The sequence below is a fragment of the Camelina sativa genome, chromosome 14 (genome assembly GCF_030686135.1).
Source record: "Camelina sativa cultivar CO46 ecotype springtype chromosome 14, ASM3068613v1".
Taxonomy (NCBI): domain Eukaryota; kingdom Viridiplantae; phylum Streptophyta; class Magnoliopsida; order Brassicales; family Brassicaceae; genus Camelina; species Camelina sativa.
The window spans coordinates 3,949,990-3,968,880 of NC_141893.1; the positions used below are offsets into that span (position 1 = coordinate 3,949,990).

Sequence of the window (18,891 nt, forward strand, 5' to 3'; positions counted from 1 at the left end):
AAGAAGAACAGTCAAACAGGTTTAAATGCAGTTGTAGCACACACATTTTTGCAATAGTCCTTGTTCATCTTCTCAACCACTAATACAAGCACAGTCTGTAACTAACTTGATTTCAGACCAACTATAGTTAATTGACTTCAGTCGCATCACAAACATTGAACATCCAACAGATAAATGGGGGAGTCAAAGCAAATCAAGCAACAATCTCATGTGTTTTGTTACATCAAGAGATCCTAGTTGGAATTTTCTAATTTATACACTTACATAATCAAATCAAAGGCAAAACAAAAGTGATCAAGAACCTCACTCGTAGAACCCAAACCCAAGGAAAAAAACACCCAATACGAACCCACACAGACCCCAAAACAGAGAAACTTACTATGTACAACCTATTTTGTTAGTGCCTTACCGGAAGTTTTTTTTTTCAAAAAAAGAAAAATTACTCCCAAAGGCTATTTCGTGACTCTAAAGATTCCAGAAATTAAAAAAAAAAAAAAAAAAAAAAAAAACCAAAAATTGAAAATTCTTATCTTTTGCTTCAGCTCAACGACTCATGGCAAAGCTCTTTCCTCATCCGTTGATTAAACAATCTGCAAGCATCCATACTAAGATCAATGGCTGCAGACAGCGCCACGTAAGCAGCCGCATCTTCCATACAGCTAACGTGCTGCACACTAACCTCTACACAAGGCTTACTACATTTTCCTTCACCTTCCACACTTGCTGACATCACAAACCCTTTGTACACGTTCCACGGCCACAACCCGTAACCGTAATCGCCGCTCCCTCCTCTCGGACTATTCGCCGGCGATGCTCCACCACCGCTTCCTCCGCTCCCACCTCTACGGCTTCTCGATCGGTTCACGCCACCTGTTGGCGACGATGAAGACGACGACGATCCCAATTCTATCGAGAATTTCCCACCTCTGTGAGAATTTATGGTCGATTCAGCAAGCACGATTCCTGCGCCGCTCGATCCATCTGGGATGAGTTCGAACCTGTAGCCAAGACCATCAGTGGCTCCACCTCGTTCCCGCCATGCCTCAAGTCTCCCCCACGGTCTCCAGGTGCAATCTCCAGGACGTAAGATGAGCCACGACCCCGGGTTTGACCTGCGCACACGATCGCTTCCAGGAGATGCAACGAATGGAGTCACTATTGACGCCATGGCCACCGGAGAACCGGACAAGTCATGGACCGTTATGGACCATCCTTTTCTCTCTTTCCCGGGACGCTCTCTCTCGCTACCAAACGAGTTTAGCCAGCTCCGTGGAACACTTGTATCCGTCGGCAACGATCTAATTTATCAAAATTATCATTTAATCAACTTTTATTATTAAAATCTAACCATATAAAAGAGTAAAAGTGGTTAAATATCATAAGAGTAAAGTTTATACTAAGAATAAAAAAAAGTGGTTAAATTAAATATCAGAAGAGTAAAGTTATATTTTTTCCAATGGATCTGTACTAAAGCAAAGATATTAAAACCAAGGACTGTGATTTTTAGTAGGGATTAATCTATGGCGTTGGATCTTATTAAAGCAGATTTGATTCCTCGGGAAAAGAACATAGTTAGGATTTTTTTTTTTTTTTTTTTTTTTTAAACGATACCCAATTTCCGAGAATTAAGGTGAAAAAATGAATTGATTTGATTGGATTTGAAAACTGACCTTGATCTCTGAGTACGATCACCGGTGTGCCGGAAACTGAATTTGCATGTGAAAACCGGTTGCCGGATATTGCCTTGAATCTGAACGACTTGAGGACTACATTCAGGTTCACCGTCGAACTGAAAAACGAATCTAGGATCAGGCTCCGCCTTCACATTCAGGTGAAACTGAGCCGACGACGACGATTTCCCAGCTCCTTTTCCTACTGATATCCATCCGTTGTGGAAGACGCACGGTTTCGATTGCGTACCGGAGAGATCCAACGGTACGGAGACTTTCGCCAGGAGACGACCGGAGTGTACACCGCAAGCAGCTCCGGCTCTTCCCGTGTAGATCAAAATCTTAAGGCACGGCTTAGAGGCGAAGATAGATCTGGAAGCTAACCGTTCGATATCGGAGCTACTGAGGTGGAAAGTGGCGGCTAGGGTTTGGATCTCCGGGAACTGAGTTGTTTCCAGAGGAATGTACGGGATTGCGGCGGTTTGCGGCGGGAAGTTTTTGAGTTTGATTTTACAGAAGCAAGGAGAAGACGAAGGGTGGACGACGGAGCTCGTCGTCTTCGCCGCTAACGGAACTTTCAAAGCTAGATTCCCGATCGTGAGACGGATGAACGGACATGGATCCATCTCAATCGCAACAAGAGAGAAAGAGTCAATTAGGGGTTTACAGAGAAAAAAAGAGAGAGAAGAAAATGCCAGCTAGGGGTTTAGGAAGAGCGACGACATTAATGGCAGGAACAGTTCTGGAGATGACGACGACTTGGAGAATTTTAGGCAAAAGGGAAAAAAAAAGGAGGTGACGGCGATAAAACGCAGCGTTTGAAAAGGCGCCGCGCTGGGGATGATAATTATTCACGACCTAACCATTAGAGGAAGCAGTCGTCTTCTTCGTCCTCTCTCTGTGTGTGTATGGTTTTTAAGTGGAAACACTTATTACATTTTCTTCCCATTTTTGCATTCCCTCCTTTGTTTCCCCTTATATTCTCTAGAATTGTTCATTACGTCTTTTATTATATCAGAACTTTAAGATTTGTACCAAACCTTTTTAATTTAGTTGTTTAACCCCTCCTAATTCACTGATGTCTCATATAGCCGCCGGTTAAGTTACTTTCCCGGTTAACGTTCGGAATATGTGACGGTTACACAAATATAAAGATCAAATGAGACAGTTTTCGTAATATGTTTGAAAATATTGGATTCACTTATAAATGGGAACAAAATTAGAAAAGGTTGTCTGCTAAAAATGTTTATTTTGTTAAGTAGCCTAAATGTGGATAAACATAAGGATTGGGTAACTTTGCTGTTAATGTGAGGGATAATATATGTATGTACGAATCAGAAAAGGGGCAAAATACGAAATAAAGAGTTAGTTGAGGGGGGTAGAAAAAAGAAAAAAGACATTGGAGCACAGCTGCGAGCAGGCTGGCAAAGAAGTGCCAGGTCGGAGAGAGGTTGACGTCTATTTTTTATTTATTTATATATTTTCTCTCTCTCTCTGTTACCACCTGATCAGTGACCAACCACACAAAACATACAGGGCTCCACTTCTTTAAAATTACCAAATTATCCTTCATGCTTACGTGTAACGTACGCACGCAGCTGTGTGTTGTTATTAATCGGGGAATCTTTACGCCTCTATGCGGAACTCACGTTTTTTTTTTTTTTTTGTCGTTGTTGGTGTCAGTCAGTCTCTCATAGTTTTCTGGTATTGACACAACAAACAAAAGTTGTAAGAGTTTTGTCCTGACAAAAAAAAAAAAGAAAAAAAAGAGTGTAATCTCGAATTGTTCACTTGTAACTTGTAAGTTTATTACCAAAAGTAAAAAAAAGAAAAGAGATGGTAAACATCTTGACTGTGTCCATCTCCAACCATGAAGTGTTTTTTGTACTTTTGTTCTTGGTTAGTTTTTTTTAAAAACACAAAGTACTACTCTTGAATTGTATCTTTTTGTGGGTGGGATCATCTGTCTAACCCAACTTTTCTACATTCCTATATTTGTATAGTAGTAGTATGAGATTGTAACGTGTGTTTAAACTTCCGAGGAACCCCATCATTTAAAACTCACATTGATTAAACTATAGTAGAAATTTTCTTCTACTGCAAAGGTAAACTCCGCGTTATGTTCATCCAGTACTTTTAATTAACTTTCGTATTCTTTTTTATAAATACTGGCCATCAAGCTAAGAATGCAGTTTTTTTGGGTATATAGAATACAAATTTTCTAAACAAATAAAAATTAAATAATGCGGGTCAACAAAATAAAAAATAAAGAAGAATTCTTTAGGGGATTGGGCGAGAGATATGCGTGCACGTTTACGATAAATTAGATTCAATTAAGTAATAAGTAGTACTACTACTCCTCCCCATTGTTTAGATAAAAGTAGCTGAACGAGGATCGTGGATGATATAGCTGTATTCTTATTTTATAATGGCAATTCAAAATAGAGGATGAAAAGGCCTTCTTCTTCTTGCATCATCTTCATACACACACGTGTGCACTTATTTATAAAAAATCAATGTTACAAATTGTACTAGTCCCATCACATTATTATTACACAAGCCCATAATAATTGAAAGCCCAATTAGAAACCCACTTGAATCAATGACACACACTCGATTCGATTCGATTCGGCGGAGACTCCAACTCCCTTTGTTGTCGACACCATAACAGATTCTCCGGTGGGTTAACGGAAGTGCGAACCACGTTGGTGTATCTGATCATTTTCTAAAAAAAACTTGACGAAATTACCCTTCTTGGCTTTGATCGACGGGAATATTATTTCCCCATCATATGCGCTCACGTTTTTTTGTTTTGGAGTGTCAGTCTCACAACTTTTCCTGAAAAAGCTAGTGGGTAAAAAGGAAGGAAGATGAAGGCGTTAGGGTATTGGTTAATGGTGGTTGGTTCACTGAGACTAGCTTCCGTTTGGTTTGGTTTCTTCAACATCTGGGCTCTTCGTCTCGCTGTCTTCTCTCAGACCACCAGTTCAGTGCTTCTTCTCCCTCTCTCCCCTTTAATTTACATTTCTTAAATGATTTCATTACAGTGCTTCATGCTTTTTGTTCTGTTTGGCTCGAACGATCTAATGGGTAATGAATCACATAGGAGTCTCTAGTTAGTTTAGGTTTCTTGTACCAAGTTGGACCTACTTTTTAGTCGTCTGAGCTTTCTAGTATCCAGTGAGTCAATTGAAGGCACGTGTTCTGTTTGTTTGGAGGAGTAATGATAATGTCAGGTTCTGAGGAACAATTCGTGTGGAAATTTAGATTTTTTTTTCATTTTTTTTTGTGTGCCGACGTTGAGTCTTCCAATACGGATGTATTTTGGGATCCCTAAGCTTTGAGATCTAGAAAAGATAATGAGGAATTAGAATATGAGTTTTTTCTTTTCTTTTTCTTGGATGTGATCTTGACTCGTGTTAGTAGTACATTGTATATAAAAAGTCAACGATTTATGGAATCATATAAAGTCAACTTGAGATTTTAGGAATTTACGATTCTTTGAACATATTCATGTTCTTCTTTTTTGCTGTTCCTCATGTGTTCTTGTAATCACCAAGTTGAGGTAGTTGGGATTGGAAGCAATGCTTCAGGAATTAGTACTAAAGCAAATTGAAGCAATATATCCAAGAAAGATATGCAATCTTAAATGTTGTACAAAGAACCTAAATGTCAGCAAGGGGGGAAAAGAATTGGATCTAGATTTGGGTTGGTTTTGATAAGAGTTTACGGAGTCCAATGCATAACTTTTTTCTGCATTTTTTCTTTTAAGTAAATCAGTGTCCTGGTGAAGTGTATCAGATGTATTAGAACATAAGCAACTTGATGCATAACGTAGAGGTATTAGATAATAAGCAACTTGATGTTTTCCTTTTCCTTTTGTAACTTATCTTGTATGTTTTTGCCAGCTCGCAGCGATAAAGAGAGTGTTATGAAACATTGTTTTTTTTCCATGTGATTGTAAGGTCTTGTAGATGCTTAGTTCATCAAATCAGATAACACAATGTATAATAACTCTGCATCATCATAGCAACTTGAGAACCGGAAACAAAAAGGATTTATCTTGAAAATACTAGTTCACATAACATAGTTGAAATCTCGTGTTTTAGGTTTCTCAGGTGATGTTCTTCTCGGTTCACAAGAGTCTTGTCCTGTGACTTAAATTGTTATTTTTATTAACTGTTTTGCAGTGAGTGAAGTTCATGGACGTACATTCGGAGTATGGACGCTTTTGACCTGCACTCTCTGCTTTCTTTGTGCATTCAACCCCGAAAACAAACCATTATACTTGGCTACCTTTCTATCATTTATCTATGCTTTAGGCCATTTTCTGACCGAATACCTCTTTTACCACACGATGACCATCGCGAATCTCTCAACTGTGGCCTTCTTTGCAGGTATATGATCATCACTCACTCTTGTATTGAATCAGTCAGTGTAAGTTGTCTTCATCGTGCGAAACTGCGAATGATCTATATATACTGTGTTTTTTTCGACAGGCACATCGATTGTGTGGATGCTCGTGGAGTGGAATTCCCTTGAACAACCGCAGACCAAACTTTCATGAACCAAGTCTTTTTTTCTTTTCTAAAAGTTAGAATCATCAGTGACTTTTTTACTCGATTCCTAAACCTGTTGCTCATTGTTTCATCTTAATCTTCTGAAATATTTGATGGAGTCTTGAACCTGATATCTGGTCTGATTGAAGTATGAGAATACAACTCATAATTTTATTTTTGTTCTTTTGCTTTTGAAACAGAGATTTGAGTTTAGTTTATTAATGCATTTATATGATTAAATCTATGGTCAACAGAGTCAAGATACAGAAGCCTCTATTTGGATAGAACATGGAAACTAATTCTTGCATTTCCTTTTATGTAACCAAAATAATTCTACATGTCATTTTCTGATGACTAAGATGACAGAATTTTGATAATACGACTGATATGTGGGGAACCTGCCATCTTCCTATAATTACAACCCCTATGGCTCAAAATTGTCAATCATGTGTTGTATAACATCTGCTCCAGCTGAATTGATCATCTTTGTTTTTACCTGTATTGTTTTCCAAATTTGGGTATGAAGGTGATTAACAGCAATGATGATGATAATGACAAGGCCAATATAAAATGATGATAGTGGTGTGAAAACTTGCCTGAATGGTATTGTGAGCGAGAAATCTTTGCAGGGTTCCTCTGAAACTAACATCAACTCGTTCCCAGCTCACTTTTGTTAATTCTCTTATCATCTCCTCTGCAAAAAAAAGGAATTTATTACGATGATGGGAAATCATGATAAGAAAACCGAGAGTGAGAAGTTGTTTGTCCACTGAACTAACCTTCCATATCGAAATTCTTGAACCCGTTTGAATTGCTACCTGATTGATCTTCCTCATGGTTACTTGCAGTATCCGGTGGTTCAATGTTCACAATGTGAGGATACTTCTCATTGATTGGACCGCGTTGAAGCTGTGAAGGTCAGAGGTGAGATGAATTAAACATAACACACAATATCAAACACTGAAAGGTTATTACCTTAGGAAGCTCGTTGCGACGTCTGATAGACGATGTGCTCCACCCCACAAGGTCTAAGAACAAGGGAGGTTAAGGTTTCAAATACTTGGCAATTGCCACAACACACATTGAAAGTAGTGAAATAGTTTGAAAAGGCCTAACGAAAGGATACGGTCGAAACTTGTATTTGCATAAGCAATACGCCGCTTGAAGCAATGCAAAGCAGAACTGGTGACAAAAAGTAAAGGAAATGTAATATTAATAACCTTAAGAACTCATTTGAACTATGCAAAGCCTCAATAATTCGTATTAAGAAAAAATATACAAAGGAAGTGAAAGAACTTACATGAATTTAAGATCTCTAGAATCACTAACCATTCGGAGGAGTAACGGAGGCTTTCCATCATCACTATCAGCCAGAAAAAGATGTTTTCCCGTATTACCAAGACACCAGGACATACGTGTAGCTAATCTCTCCAAAGTGTGAGATCCAGAAAACAATGGGACCTAATGCAAGTCAAAATGCCACACCACAAACCAATTTAAGTTCACATGTTGCATCAAGCTTACAGGAGAAGGAGACATAAACTCAGCATTAAAGTCTAATTCATAATAGATACAGATGCATAAGAAGACAGTAAGATCTCAGCTCTGCTCTAAACATATTGACAGCAAATTCATGTGTAAAAATCGAAATATAGAATGTTCCCAAATGACCTGCTTATGTCCTCTTGAACCTAGGTGTGGCGTTGCAGAAGTTATAAAATACATAGGCTCCAATCCAGCGATTCTCTCTTTCGGTTCCTCAATTGTTGGGCATGTATCACCAATGTCCTCACTGTTTTGTGGAAGCTCTTCTGGAGATTCTTGCTCATAAAGACGCCCGATAGCATACCTAGCAACCAAGCCACCTAAAGAATGTCCTACAGTTTTAGAAAGATTGCTTAAGAACTATAACAAAGAATAACTCTCTTTATTAATCTCAAAGGAAACTTACTCAAAACCTTTAAGCTCTCAATCTCTTTCAATTACAATCTCTCAAAGCTCATGAGTTGTGCTACACATTAGCACCTTCTTATATATAAACTATATTTCCAAAAAGACTTTTTGGAAAACTTACTTTAGATAACTCCTAAAGAAAGTAAAGCTAACATATTTGATATGTATATTTAGATCCTCCTAAATATACTTAGCTTGATCTCCAAGCTATTTCAAGTTTATACCAACATTTTCCCCCTTAAGCTTGAAGTCTTCTTTCAACTCTTCTTGTACTCCAATAAGATCCCTCATTTCCTTGAACTTGATCCTTCCAAGTGCTTTGGTCAAGATGTCAGCCTTTTGTTCATTGCCAGGAACATGTTCAACTTCAATTTGCTCTTTCTCCACACACTCCCTTATGAAATGAAATCTTCGATGGATGTGTTTGCTACGGCCGTGAAACACTGGATTTTTGGTAAGAGCAATAGCGGATTTGTTGTCAACTCGTATCTTCACTTTGAGACTTGCAGTTCCAATGATCTCAGCAAGTAACTCTTGTAACCATATAGCTTGTTTAGCGGCCTCGGTGGCTGCCATGAATTCGGCTTCACATGAGGACAATGCCACCACCTGTTGCTTGTGTGAATTCCAAGTGATTGGACACTCATTAAGATAGAAAACATGCCCGGCCGTGCTCTTCCCATCGTCTTTGTCCACACTATGACTACTGTCACAATATCCTACCAAACCCAGCTGGCTTCCTTGCTTGAAAGAGAGACCATGAGAGAGTGTACCTCGAAGATACCTCAAGACTTGTTTCAGCGCTGCACCATGTGATTCTTTTGGTTCATGCATGTATCGACTTAACACTCCCACACTAAATGAAAGGTCAGGCCGAGTATGAATCAGGTATCTAAGGCATCCTATGTTTCTTCTATAGCTTTGTTCGTCGATTCGTTTCTCATTCTCCGCCTTTGAAAGCTCCAAACCAGAAATCATTGGTATAAGAACCGGATTGCACTCACTCATTCCAGCTTCTTCAAGAATTCGTTTTGCATACCTTTCTTGTTTTAAAACGATCCTGCCTTCTTCTTGAATCACTTCAATGCCTAAGTAATAGGTGAGCTTTCCCAAGTCGCTCATCTCAAACTTGTCTTCCATATTCCTTTTGAACTCAACTATCAAGTTTAAGCTTGTTCCCGTGACTAGTAGATCGTCTACATACACCGCAACAATTAAAAGACTCTTCTCATCTTGTTTCCTGTATAGCGAAGCCTCCTTGGAGCATCTTATGAAGCCTAGTTCCTTGAGAATTGAATTCAACTTTGTGTTCCAAGCCTGTGGAGCTTGTCTTAGACCATAAAGAGCCTTATGTAACTTATACACCTTTACTTCACATCCCTTTGTTACAAAACCTTCTGATTGTGTAACAAACACCTCTTCTTTTAGTTCCCCATGAAGGAATGCAGTCTTCACGTCAAGGTGATGCACTTCCCACCCGTGTGAAGCAGCTAAGGCAACGATGAATCTGATTGTTTCGATGCGAGCTACTGGAGCAAACACTTCTTCGAAGTCTACCCCATGTTTCTGTACATACCCCTTTGCTACGAGTCTCGCCTTATGCTTGTTTATGGTGTCGTCAGAGTTCCGCTTGACTTTAAAGATCCATTTCAAGCCAATTGGCTTCACACCAATGGGACGATCCACTAAGCTCCATGTTTTGTTCTTAACAATCGATGAGATTTCTTCATCACATGCGTCTCTCCATTCTTTGTGTTCGCTTGCCTCCTTGAAGTCTCAAGGTTCCTCATTAGTTGCCAACAACAGGTAGCCAGCTTCGATTTCTGCTAGAAGTATATAGTCGTTAAGATAACCCGGTGCCGTTCTCGTTCTCGTGGATCGTCTCATAACCGGTTCGATTTGATTCGTTCCTGGTTCGTGGTTAACCTCTTCGATCACATCCGATTCAGCTTGTTTTTCTGGTTTATCATCGAAGCTTTCTTCTTCTTCCCCATCACATGCTCTGTTTTCCTTACTTGCTCTGTTTTCCTCTGTTACTTCATCTTCTCCGCTGTTTCTGACACCATGATTTCCAAACTCTCCAAAGTTAATGGTAAACGTTCCTGGTTCTTCATCGAGCTCCAAATTTGACAAATTCCACTTCCAGTTTTTATTCTCATCAAAAAATACATCCCTGCTTACCACGCCTTTGCGAGACGAAGGATCTAAGAGTCGGTAGGCTTTTGAGCCGGGTTCTGTTCCGAGGTTCACAAGTGGTTTTGATCTATCATCCAGCTTCCTCAGGTGTTGTGTTTCAACTTTTGCATAACTCACACATCCAAACACTCTGAGGTGTTCTACATTAGGCCGCTTGTTCTTGAGAGACTCGTAAGGTGTCTGATTGCTTAGAGTTCTTGTTCCTACTCTGTTAATGAGATATGTAGCATGTCTCACAGCTTCTCCCCATAGATAATTTGGCATGTTCATGTGTTTTAGAAGGCTTCTTGTCATCTCCAATAATGTTCGGTTCCTTCTTTCAACGACGCCATTCTGTTGCGGTGTGTATGGAGCAGTTAAGTGTCTAGCAATTCCTTCTTTCTCGCAGAATGTTTGAAACTCGTGAGAAACAAACTCTCCACCTCTATCGGTTCTCAATGTTTTGATCTTAGTTCCAATCTCTTGTTCAACCACTGCCTTGAATCCCTTGAACTTCTCAAATGCTTCACCTTTCTCCTTCAGAAGTATTGTCCACATGTATCGAGAGTGATCATCAATCAACACAAATATATATCTCTTGTTCGCGGCTGTGGGAGGGGAGATAGGTCCACAAAGGTCCCCATGAATGAGCTCTAAAGCTTGTGAGGAACGATACGAGGTTGCTTTAGGGAACACTTGTCTTGTTTGTTTTCCCAACAAACATGACGTTCATACTTCCTTCCTTATCGGAGCACTTGCTATTCCTATGACCATTTGCCGTGACGCCATTGTTTTCAATGTTTCAAAGTTGACATGTCCTAAGCGAGCATGCCACAGTGCTGATTCACTTAGTCTTTCAAGCTGCAGACATCGAGAATTTTCGATTTCCATGTCAATCTTATATAGCCTGTTGCGAGACCGTCTCGCCTTTACCAAGAGGTTACCTTCTCGATCGTGTAGAGTTAGATGATCTTCTCTCATTCTGACGTCACAGCCTGATTCTGTTGCTTGTCCCAAGCTTAGAATGTTGCTTCTTAGGTTTGGTATGTAGTAAACATCAGCTAGTATCTTCTTCTCTCCTTCTTTAGTCATAAACAAGATTGAGCCCTTTCCTTTTATATCAATGCATGAGTCATCACCAAATCTTACTCTTCCTGTGATAGACTCGTCAATTTTGTTAAACCAGGCTCGATTTCCTGTCATGTGGTTACTAGCACCATTGTCTAAATACCAAGCTTTATCCGAGCAACTATCAAACTGCATTGGTTGCACATTCTTCTCATTAAGAAGGACAATCTCGTGCATCATAAGTGACTCAGCTTCTTGAGTATCTTCTTCACCATTCTCTTGAGTTTCCTGGGCCTTAATCAACTTGAGCAAACGATCTGGACAATCCGAAGCATAGTGACCTTGTTTATCACAACGATAGCAGGTTATTCTTGACTTGTCTCTTTGTTGATAGCCGAATCTTCCTCTGCCTCTTCCACGGCCTCGACCTTGTCCTCTGCCTCGTCCTCCTTCTTGTGAATACGTGTTAGCATACATGAGTTTGCTTTGGTTGTCTTGTGAATCCTCTTCATCATAGACTCTTTCTTCATATGTCTTCAATCTTCCTACTATATCTTCAAAGGTTGTGGTCTTGAGATCAAGAACTTGCTCAAGGGATGCAATTATGTGGATATATTTCCTTCTGGGCAAGCTCTTGAGAAATTTCTTCACAACTTTTGATTCTTCGAGTGTTTCGCCCAGTGATGCAGATTTAGTAGAAATTTCGGACAGTTTGCCAACAAACTCATCAATCGTATCACTTTCCTTCATCTTAAGCCTATCAAATTCGGCCATAAGAGTTTGTAGCCTTGCTTCACGTACTCGCTCAGCCCCGAGATTTCTTGACTTTATTGCATCCCAAACTGCTTTTGCAGTTACTTGATTACCAACTTGTAGGACTAAGGATTCAGGAATGGATTGGAACAAGAGGGCTCGAGCTAAGTCGTTCTTCTCTTCATCATTAGAACCAGGATCGATGGTCTCCCAGACCTTGTGCACACGAAGCGTAGCATTCATCTTCATGGTCCACACGGTATAGTTTGTACTGTGCAACATAGGACATTGGATCGATGATGGTCCTCCTTCTTTTGGCTTGTTTGCAGGAACAATTTCACCCATGGCTTCTTCTCTCTCACGTATGGATCTAATAATCGCTCTGATACCAAATACAGTTTTAGAAAGATTGCTTAAGAACTATAACAAAGAATAACTCTCTTTATTAATCTCAAAGGAAACTTACTCAAAACCTTTAAGCTCTCAATCTCTTTCAATTACAATCTCTCAAAGCTCATGAGTTGTGCTACACATTAGCACCTTCTTATATATAAACTATATTTCCAAAAAGACTTTTTGGAAAACTTACTTTAGATAACTCCTAAAGAAAGTAAAGCTAACATATTTGATATGTATATTTAGATCCTCCTAAATATACTTAGCTTGATCTCCAAGCTATTTCAAGCTTATACCAACATGTCCTACAAAGGAGATCTTCTGGAGACTTGGGTGACGTTTGATCACCGACCTAACCTAAAACAAAAGAGACTAAGAAAATTAGTTCAGCTGGAAAAAACTCAAGCAAAGACAAAGATAGTAACTTGTACATCTGGCATTGCAAAAACATCTAGCTTGAGAGGAAGACAGTATAAAACATGAAACAGAAACAGATACCTCTTCAGCTAATCTTTCTCCCATAACATCAACTCCATCAAATGTCTGTGTAGAACGGTTGCGTTTACTGCCTGCAATGATTGTTAAGTTATCACAAGCCATTCTCTTTGGCAACTGTGGATAGAGAGAGAGAGAGAGAAGAACTCACAGTGAACGAGTAGACCCTGAGGATACGTTTTGAGCATCTGTTTAGCGGCGAATCTCCAATTCTGTGCACTGTACCCAAATTCTAAATCAGCAAGACCCGAACAGAATCAAGAAACAGAACAAAGGAAACTAAAGAACACTGGTTGTCAGAACCTGCCAATGAGACCGTTGACCATGACGACTAGGTGAGTCGGCTCAGTGCGTTTGCCAGGGAAATCAACAGTCAAATCGATGTTACCACTCTCGTCTGATTCAGCTCTGAGACAACCCATCCTATACTTCTTCTTCTTCTTCGTCTCTTTATCACTTCCAACATGCATATCTTCTTCTGTGTTTCTTGTAATCGCACAATCTTTTTCTTCCATTATCACTCAACGAAGAGAGAACTTAAACGAAAAATGGAAACTTTAAGCAAGATTAATCAAAAGGTTTGGGAAGATTCGAGGTGTCAACGTGGGGTTTATAAAAAAAATTGAAACATCAAATTTGGGTCAGAGAGAGAAGAGTTTTGTAGAATTGGTTATCAAAACTCGCTTACTTTATTAATGATCTCAACTAGAGTATTTATACAGCACAAGAGATTAGAACAGAGGCCTAAACAATAGGAACCTAAGCCTTATCAGATTGAATACACCCTTATCCTAATATATTTAGACTTATCCGCTATACTCCCCCTCAAATTGGAGCGGGTGAAACGCCCAACTTGGACATAAGATACTCGAACTGAACCCGACCAAGGGCCTTAGTCAAAACGTCGGCTAGTTGCTCTGTAGTACGAACATGTTGTGTAGTAATAAGACCATCACGGACAGCGTCACGGACCGCATGACAATCAGACTCGATGTGCTTTGTGCGTTCATGGAAAACCGGATTTGCAGCAATGTGAATAGCAGCCTTACTATCACAGAAGAATCGAGCTGGCTCAGTCTGTTTGATACCCAATTCTTTCAACAACTTGTGAAGCCATTGTATCTCTCGAAGGCCAGCCGCCATAGCTCGATACTCTGCTTCAGAGGAAGAATGAGACACGGTGTTTTGTTTCTTTGTCTTCCACGCAATAGGAGAACCCCCAAGCAACACCACATAAGCACTCAAAGAGCGACGTGTTAAAGGACACGACTGCCAATCAGAATCACAATAAATGGTAAGTGTAAGATTCGAATCGGCTTTAAGTAAGATACCCTGGCCGAAGGTTCCGTGTAAAAAACTAACCACACGAACCGCAGCAGCCCAATGGGCCTCACGAGGTTGCTTCATGAACTGCGACAAAACATGGACTGAGTAACTTAAGTCTGGTCGTGTGTTGGTTAGATAAATCAGACGGCCTATCAACCGGCGATACGGCTTAGGATCAGCAAGAAGCGGACCATCGTCGGAAGCTAGAAGATGATTCTGTTCCAACGGCGTTGCGACAGAAGCAGTAACAAGATCACCACAATCCGCAACAATATCCATAGCGTACTTACGTTGAGAGAGGAATATGCCTTCTGGTCCTCGACAAACTTCGATGCCAAGGAAATATTTCAGTTTCCCCAAATTTTTCATTGAGAAGCAACGACACAAATAGTCCTTAAACTTTTGAAGCATGGAACCATTATTCCCACAAATGAGAAGATCGTCAACATAAACTAAGACGCGAAGCTCAACACCAGCCTTAGAGTAAGAGAAAAGAGAATAATCTTCATAGGATTGCACAAACCCAAAACGAAGTAAAGCATCCGACAATTTCTTGAACCAACACCGTGGAGCTTGTTTAAGGCCATACAAAGCCTTCCGTAAACGACAAACCTTACCGGGATGAGCATGACGAAAGCCAGGAGGAAGCTTCATATACACTTCTTCCTCCAAGTCTCCATGTAAAAAAGCATTATTAACATCTATTTGATAGACCTCCCACTGCTCAGCCGCAACAAGTCGCAGCAAAGTACGAACAGTTGTCATTTTCACAACAGGAGCAAAAGTCTCTTGATAATCAACACCCTCAACCTGATCATTACCAAGGACAACAAGACGAGCCTTGTATCGTTCAATAGACCCATCAGCGTTGTATTTCGTCTTATACACCCAGTGACTTCCAAGCGCAACTTTGTTTTCAGGAAGATCAACGACATCCCATGTTCGCTTAAACTCAAGAGCATCCACCTCTTTCCCCATTGCAGTATTCCACACCTTAAGCCGGACAGCTTCTTTAAAATTTTTAGGCTCCACAGACGTAGTGATGGTAGCCAAGTAAACACGGTGTGCAGGAGAAAGCAAATCATCAGGAAGACACTCTGTTAGAGATAAGAAACACATACCTTGGACCGTAAGAGAAGACTCGGATGTAGAAGAGAACAGAGCGTGATGGGTTTCTGAAGAGCAAACAGCATTGTGTGTCACATAGTGTCAAAGATAGCTCGGTTCATGTCGTTTGCGCTCACTACGACGAACTGATACAGCTAGTTCAGGTGTAGGAGCAGCAGTGTTCGTGACCGAGACCTCAGGTACAGAAGACAAAACTGCAGGAACCGGCAATGACAATTGCGAGACCGAACCCTCAGGAACTGGTGCAGAAACTGCAGGTGACGACAAAACTACCGGTTCTGTTGCCGTGGGCAAAACAGAGTCGCAGGACGAAATAGGCGGAGACACAAGCGGTACTGCAGCCGAAGGCACAAATTGACCAGCAAGAGGAGAAGACAGGGAACTCCCCCTGTCCACCACATGCGTGTAAGGAAGCCAATCTGTTTCAGAGAATTCTTGAGCAAGTGTGGAAGAAACAGAACGTACTGAATTCGAAGCAAAGGGAAAGTGATCTTCCCGGAAAACAACATCACGAGAGATTAAGAATTCATTCTTGTCAATGTCGAAAACTTTCCATCCCTTTGTTCCAAATGGATATCCGACAAATATACATAAGCGACTTCGTTCACCGAACTTGTCTCGATCACGATGCACACGATGAACATAACACGCCGTTCCAAAGACACGTAACTGATCATACGACGGTTTATGTCCATGAAGTAGTTCATAAGGAGACCGACCATTATGAATAGATGAAGGTGTTCGATTAATGAGGTATGCAGCTGTAAGAACAGCCTCTCCCCAGAACCGGATGGGCAAACTGGCTTGAAACAACAAGGCCCTGGCAACATTAAGAATGTGCCTGTGTTTCCTTTCAACCCTTCCATTTTGCTGCGGAGTCCCAACACAGGAAGTTTGGTGAAGAATACCTTGTTGACGAAAATACGAAGCTAAACACATAAACTCTGTGCCATTATCGCTTCTAACAGCTTTGACTTGTTTACCAAACTGTTTTTCCGCATATTTAATGAAATTAGTCAATACACTACGCACTTCAGACTTGGCAAGGAGAAGATATGTCCAAACAGCTCTTGAGTAATCATCAACAATGGTCAAAAAATAAACCGCACCACACGAAGATGGGACTCGATAAGGACCTCATACATCGCAATGAATTAAAGAAAAACACTCAGTTGCTTTATTAAAACTTTCTGGAAAAATCTCCCTAGTCTGCTTAGCTCTAAAACAAACGTGACATGGACCAGAACTAGCAGTTTTTGCAGAACTAGAACACATTGGTAAAACCGACATAACTGAAAACGACGGATGCCCCAACCGCTGATGCCATAACTTGTCGCTGGAACTAGCAGTCATGCTATGTATCTTCGCTGAAACAACATCCGTAACGTAGTAAACCCCATCACGCTCTTCACCTCTTCCAATCAAAGTCTTCAATGAACGGTCCTGCAAAACGCAAAATGTCTGAGTAAACATAGCAATACCCTTTGTTTGTTTCAAAATTTTCGAAACAGAGATCAATGTGCAATTCAGTGCAGGGACATATAAAACATCAGTCAACGAAACTGTATCACTTAATGAAAAAACCCCCATGCTGACAGCGAAAGTCTTACTTCCATCCGCAAAGCCAACAGAGCAAGGTGGGACATTCTTAATATTGTGTAAGAGACTGAGATTCCCAGTCATATGATGGGAAGCTCCTGTATCAAGAATGATATTACCAAGGTCTTTCTTACCAGACAATTTATCGGTACTCTTGGTACTAGATTGTTCGCTGACCATTTGTTGAAGCACCCTAAGCTGTTCTTGTGTAAATTCCGGAAACACGGAAGAATTTGAGCTAGTAGCATGAGCCGCAGTTACTTGTCCTCTTCCACGTCCAGCACCTCTGCCAGCACCTCTACCACGACCGCCTGTTCGGTGTTGGTTACGCTCCGTCCACCAGTCTGGAAAACCAACAACCTCCCAACAATCACGACGCTCATGACCTTGCCGTCCACATTGAGAACAAATCTTAGGGCCCGGAGTCCTGATTATTGACGTGCTAGGTCTGGACTGATGTGTCGTATCCGATCTACCAAGATACGCAGTGACTGCGGACGAAGACTCTTGACAACCCGAGAATGTCTGATCAGAACTATCACGACGAGTTAAGAAACCGATGGAATCACGCTGTTGCTCATGAAGACGAGAAGAAGCTAACCTCTGTTCTTCTCGAATGATGCGCGAGTAAACTTCTCCAATAGATGGCAAGGGATCCATCGAGATAATGTTTGTGCAGATACCACCAAACCAAGATTCATCGAGACCTAAAACAAACTGATGAATCTTCTCTTCCTCCCGTTCCTTATGTGGTTCGAGAGTAGCACCACAGGTGCACAACCCACAAGTACACGCTTTTATAGGTTTGTAAATTTGATACTCCTCCCAAAGTTTACTCAAGCGACCATAGTAGTCGAGCACTGGTTGACCATCCTGACGACATGCTGCAAGTTGAGCTTTGAGCTGATGAATACGAACTTTGTTACCCACAGAAAAACGTTCTTTCAAATCCTTCCACAACTGATGAGCATCGGAGATGAAAGTCACCGTAGATTTGACCTTTGGTTCGATCGAAGAACGAATCCAACCAACAATCATTGAGTTCACAGCTGTCCAGTTCTCAAAATTAGGATCACCGGAGGATGGTTTGCTGATCGTACCATTGATGAAGCCTGTTTTTCTCTTGTCTTGGAGTGCATTCACCATCTCGGTAGACCATTCATTTTAATTGTCTCCTGTCAATATGACCGAGGAGATCACAGCACCTGGATTGTCCGAACTAGACAATAGATACAGCGAAACCACCACCACATCTGGTTGCTGCACTGCAGCCGAAGATTTGATCGCAGAAGAACCATCTTCTACGCCTGACATCGTTTACTTGACACGCAAGCAACAAAAGAGATTTTTGTTTTTAAAAAAAGTCGTTAGATCTTTGCTCTGATACCATGTAGAATTGGTTATCAAAACTGGCTTACTTTATTAATGATCTCAACTAGAGTATTTATACAGGACAAGAGATTAGAACAGAGGCCTAAACAATAGGAACCTAAGCCTTATCAGATTGAATACACCCTTATCCTAATATATTTAGACTTATCCGCTATAAGTTTCTCAGTCGTTATAAGAAGAAAGGTCCCCTACGGCAGTTTTGTTGTCGTCGTTGAAACGCCATTGACATTTTCTTTTCTCTCAGGCTCAGCACATCTGAGATTTGTCACCTTTTATCTAGAACAACACAACATGTGTTTTTTAAAGCAGCATGTTTAGTAACATGTTCAAAAAAGCAACCAAGTTTGTATTAATGAGCCAAAAAATTGACTATGATT

General features: G+C 40.6%; 3 protein-coding genes and 1 pseudogene across 5 annotated transcripts; 1 reads left to right on the forward strand and 3 right to left on the reverse strand.

The window, feature by feature from the left end:
* Positions 1-175: 175 nt before the first annotated feature.
* LOC147927809 (uncharacterized) lies at positions 176-2,729 on the reverse strand. Its single transcript, XM_087486563.1, has 2 exons — positions 1,671-2,729; positions 176-1,298 (listed from the first exon to the last, which is right to left on the reverse strand). The coding sequence occupies exons 1-2, from the start codon at positions 2,294-2,296 to the stop codon at positions 539-541; spliced, it is 1,386 nt and encodes a 461-aa protein (XP_087342689.1). The 5' UTR covers positions 2,297-2,729; the 3' UTR covers positions 176-538.
* A 1,427-nt stretch (positions 2,730-4,156) lies between these two features.
* Positions 4,157-6,405, forward strand: LOC104739609 (ergosterol biosynthetic protein 28-like). Its single transcript, XM_010460026.3, has 3 exons — positions 4,157-4,655; positions 5,861-6,067; positions 6,170-6,405. The coding sequence occupies exons 1-3, from the start codon at positions 4,541-4,543 to the stop codon at positions 6,235-6,237; spliced, it is 390 nt and encodes a 129-aa protein (XP_010458328.1). The 5' UTR covers positions 4,157-4,540; the 3' UTR covers positions 6,238-6,405.
* Positions 6,406-6,513: 108 nt separating this feature from the next.
* LOC104739610 (lipid droplet phospholipase 1-like) lies at positions 6,514-13,584 on the reverse strand. 3 transcript variants are annotated; one of them, XM_010460027.2, is made up of 11 exons: positions 13,373-13,584; positions 13,221-13,288; positions 13,073-13,143; positions 12,877-12,931; positions 7,901-8,103; positions 7,530-7,690; positions 7,356-7,411; positions 7,205-7,257; positions 7,009-7,138; positions 6,826-6,923; positions 6,514-6,725 (listed from the first exon to the last, which is right to left on the reverse strand). In XM_010460027.2, exons 1-11 carry the CDS (start codon positions 13,582-13,584, stop codon positions 6,654-6,656), a joined length of 1,179 nt encoding a protein of 392 aa, XP_010458329.1. In that variant the 3' UTR covers positions 6,514-6,653. The 3 variants fall into 3 exon arrangements, with proteins under 3 accessions (XP_010458329.1, XP_087341731.1, XP_087341732.1); XM_087485605.1 differs by having other exon boundaries at positions 6,822-6,923; XM_087485606.1 differs by lacking the exons at positions 12,877-12,931; positions 13,073-13,143; positions 13,221-13,288; positions 13,373-13,584 and adding an exon at positions 8,181-8,233 and having other exon boundaries at positions 7,901-8,106.
* Positions 13,585-16,931: 3,347 nt separating this feature from the next.
* On the reverse strand, positions 16,932-18,436 carry LOC147927810 (uncharacterized; annotated as a pseudogene).
* Positions 18,437-18,891: the final 455 nt, after the last annotated feature.

Bases quoted from the DNA above. Each gene is read 5' to 3' on its own strand.
- LOC147927809 (XM_087486563.1), bottom strand. From the start codon at position 2,296: ATGGATCCATGTCCGTTCATCCGTCTCACGATCGGGAATCTAGCTTTG. The intron at 1,299-1,670 runs GTCAGTTTTCAA...TTGATAAATTAG, and splicing joins GATCGTACTCAGAGATCAAG to ATCGTTGCCGACGGATACAA.
- LOC104739609 (XM_010460026.3), top strand. From the start codon at position 4,541: ATGAAGGCGTTAGGGTATTGGTTAATGGTGGTTGGTTCACTGAGACTA. The intron at 4,656-5,860 runs GTTCAGTGCTTC...ACTGTTTTGCAG, and splicing joins TGTCTTCTCTCAGACCACCA to TGAGTGAAGTTCATGGACGT. The intron at 6,068-6,169 runs GTATATGATCAT...TTTTTTCGACAG, and splicing joins AACTGTGGCCTTCTTTGCAG to GCACATCGATTGTGTGGATG.
- LOC104739610 (XM_010460027.2), bottom strand. From the start codon at position 13,584: ATGGAAGAAAAAGATTGTGCGATTACAAGAAACACAGAAGAAGATATG. The intron at 13,289-13,372 runs GTTCTGACAACC...ATTTGGGTACAG, and splicing joins GTCAACGGTCTCATTGGCAG to TGCACAGAATTGGAGATTCG. The intron at 7,691-7,900 runs GTCATTTGGGAA...GACTTGCATTAG, and splicing joins GTTCAAGAGGACATAAGCAG to GTCCCATTGTTTTCTGGATC.